At 52.1% G+C, this 2,235-nt stretch overlaps 1 protein-coding gene across 1 annotated transcript in view; it reads left to right on the top strand.

Moving 5' to 3' along the window:
* CALML4 (calmodulin-like 4) overlaps nt 1-2,235 on the top strand; it is a 10,850-nt gene that overhangs the window by 1,505 nt on the left and 7,110 nt on the right. Inside the window, exon 3 of the mRNA XM_014536306.1 lies at nt 41-75. Coding sequence (XP_014391792.1) covers nt 41-75 — 35 coding nt within the window. The remainder of the gene's footprint in view (nt 1-40; nt 76-2,235) is intronic.

Below are 2,235 nucleotides of genomic sequence, written 5' to 3'. Positions count from 1 at the left end.
GAGTTCACGGAGCCCCTCCTGACTGTTTCCTCTGTCTGCTGCAGGCCAAGTTTCTTTCCCAGGACCAAATTAATGGTAGGTTGGGTTTGCTCTTTAATTAGCAACTCACAGAGAAATATGGGTCTCATTAAGCAATTTGCTCTGCTCAGTTTGTGTTGGTGGGAAAAGGTGCCAGGGGGGATGTGGGCCCACCCACAGGCAAGAGGCCCTGCTGGGTGGAGGTGGGGTAGGCGCACAGGTAGAAAGGTTGGTGCTATGTCTCTCCGTGTGAGTTAAAAGGGGGGAGGGAGGGATAGGGGCCGGAGAGAGAAACACAACTAACTGCCTGGGGCCGGGAGCCCAACAAGAGGAGGGCTTTGTATTTGGCCGAGGCAGAGCAAGGAGCCCAGGTCTGCACTCCCACACAGCACCCTTCTCTCTGGCCTCAGTCTCCCACCTGTAAGGTGGAAGGTCAGCCTCGGTGGTCTCTGAGGTCCCTCCACCTGACATCAAGCCTGGTTTTGGGGTGTGGAGCACTGCATCCCCTGAGTCCGCGAGCAGGCTTCCGTTTCCACAGGCCAAGGGAAGAGTTGGGTTACAGAGAGCTCAGGGCCCAGAGCTAGCTCAGGGAGGCCCAGCATAGCTCAGGTTGGGTCTGCAGGCCCTGGGTGGGCTCAGGGTTAGCTGGGTAGGGATTCCAGAGTTCTGAGTGCCCAGAGCTTGGTCTAGAGCAGTGATGGCGTACCTTTTGAGCTCGGCGTGTCAGCATTTTGAAAAACCCTAACTTAACTCTGGTGCTGTGTCACATACAGAAATTTTTTGATATTTGCAACCATAGTAAAACAAAGACTTATATTTTTGATATTTATTTTATATATTTAAATGCCATTTAACAAAGAAAAATCAACCAAAAAAATGAGTTCGCGTGTCACCTCTGACACGCGTGTCATAGGTTCGCCATCACTGGTCTAGAGGACGAGTGGGTGGGTAAATGGGTTGCAGGCTCCAGGTGGGCACCTCCCCGTAGACCTCGTCACAGTCTCACCCCCAGAGGAGGCCAGATCAAGGAGTTCTAAATCACAAGGCCCAGGGCAGGGCCTCTCATGCCCAGGTCTCAAGGCAAGACTGAGTGGAGTCTCGCTCAGCCTACGTCCCCCCACCCACCTGTGGTTCTGAGGCTCACTGACCCTCCCTCTGGGGCCTCTGAAGTTCCAGAAGGAAGGGCAAACTTCCCTTTGTATCCCAGTGTCTGACACCAAGAAAGTGGCCACTAATGTTTAATGAATGAATGACAGACTGGACAGAGGTAGCCTGCTGCAGGGGGAAGAACAGGAACCTTGGAGGCCTGGGCTCCTACCACCTCTGAGCCTCAGTTTTCTCATCTGTGAAGAGGGGATAATGACGCCACACCAGGCTGCTGTGAGCGACAGAGAGGATAATGTCAGACATGCACCTGACACGGGGCCTGGTGCAGTCTGGGTGGCACCCAGACCTGTGCTGGGGCCAGCTTGCTCTAGCCAGCATGAGCTTTAGAAATTTTGTGAACTTGTTGTTAAAATCAGCCATCTATCTATAATAATAAAAGCATAATATGCTAATTAGACCAGAGGTCCTTCTGGATGAAGCTGGGGCTGCAAGGGAAGCCCGGGTCCCGGGTGCCAGAGGGAAGCCGGTACCGGCAGCAGCGGGAAGGAAGGCCTACTCTTATACAAATTTCGTGCATTGGCCCTCTAGTATATATATAAAAGCCTAAGCAACCATTAAGACTGAATGACCAAATGACCGGAACAACCAGTTGACCAGTCACTATGACGTGCACTGACCACCAGGGGGCAGACGCTCAAGCCAACCTCCCACGGCCCCTCCCCCAGGCCCCGATCAGGGGAGGGGGGAGTCAGCAGGCCAAGGTCCCAGGGTCCCTCCCCCTGGCCAGCCGGCCCCCCGATAGGCCTCGTTTGCCAGCCAGGCCGAGGGACCCTACCAGTGCACAAATTCATGCACTGGGCCTCTAGTTATTAAATAATGTAAGATCAAATAATGTTCCAACCCCTGCATTTGTGGAGAAAAAAAAACACCTTAAAAGATGACCTTATTGCAATCAGTAGTGCTGAAGATTTGAAAGGGGTTTGAGTTTAATAAGTGTAATTTGTACAGGGTAAGAACTAGTTTAATAGTAGATCACTCATCAGATTGAATAATAGCACATTCATTGGGAAGAGTTGCATCACTGGCAAGCACCTCACTTGTCAAGTCAGA

Source organism: Myotis brandtii, unplaced genomic scaffold (genome assembly GCF_000412655.1).
Source record: "Myotis brandtii unplaced genomic scaffold, ASM41265v1 scaffold160, whole genome shotgun sequence".
NCBI classification, from domain to species: domain Eukaryota; kingdom Metazoa; phylum Chordata; class Mammalia; order Chiroptera; family Vespertilionidae; genus Myotis; species Myotis brandtii.
Note: the sequence above shows the minus strand (reverse complement) of the source record. Positions and strands in the feature narration are given on the sequence as shown.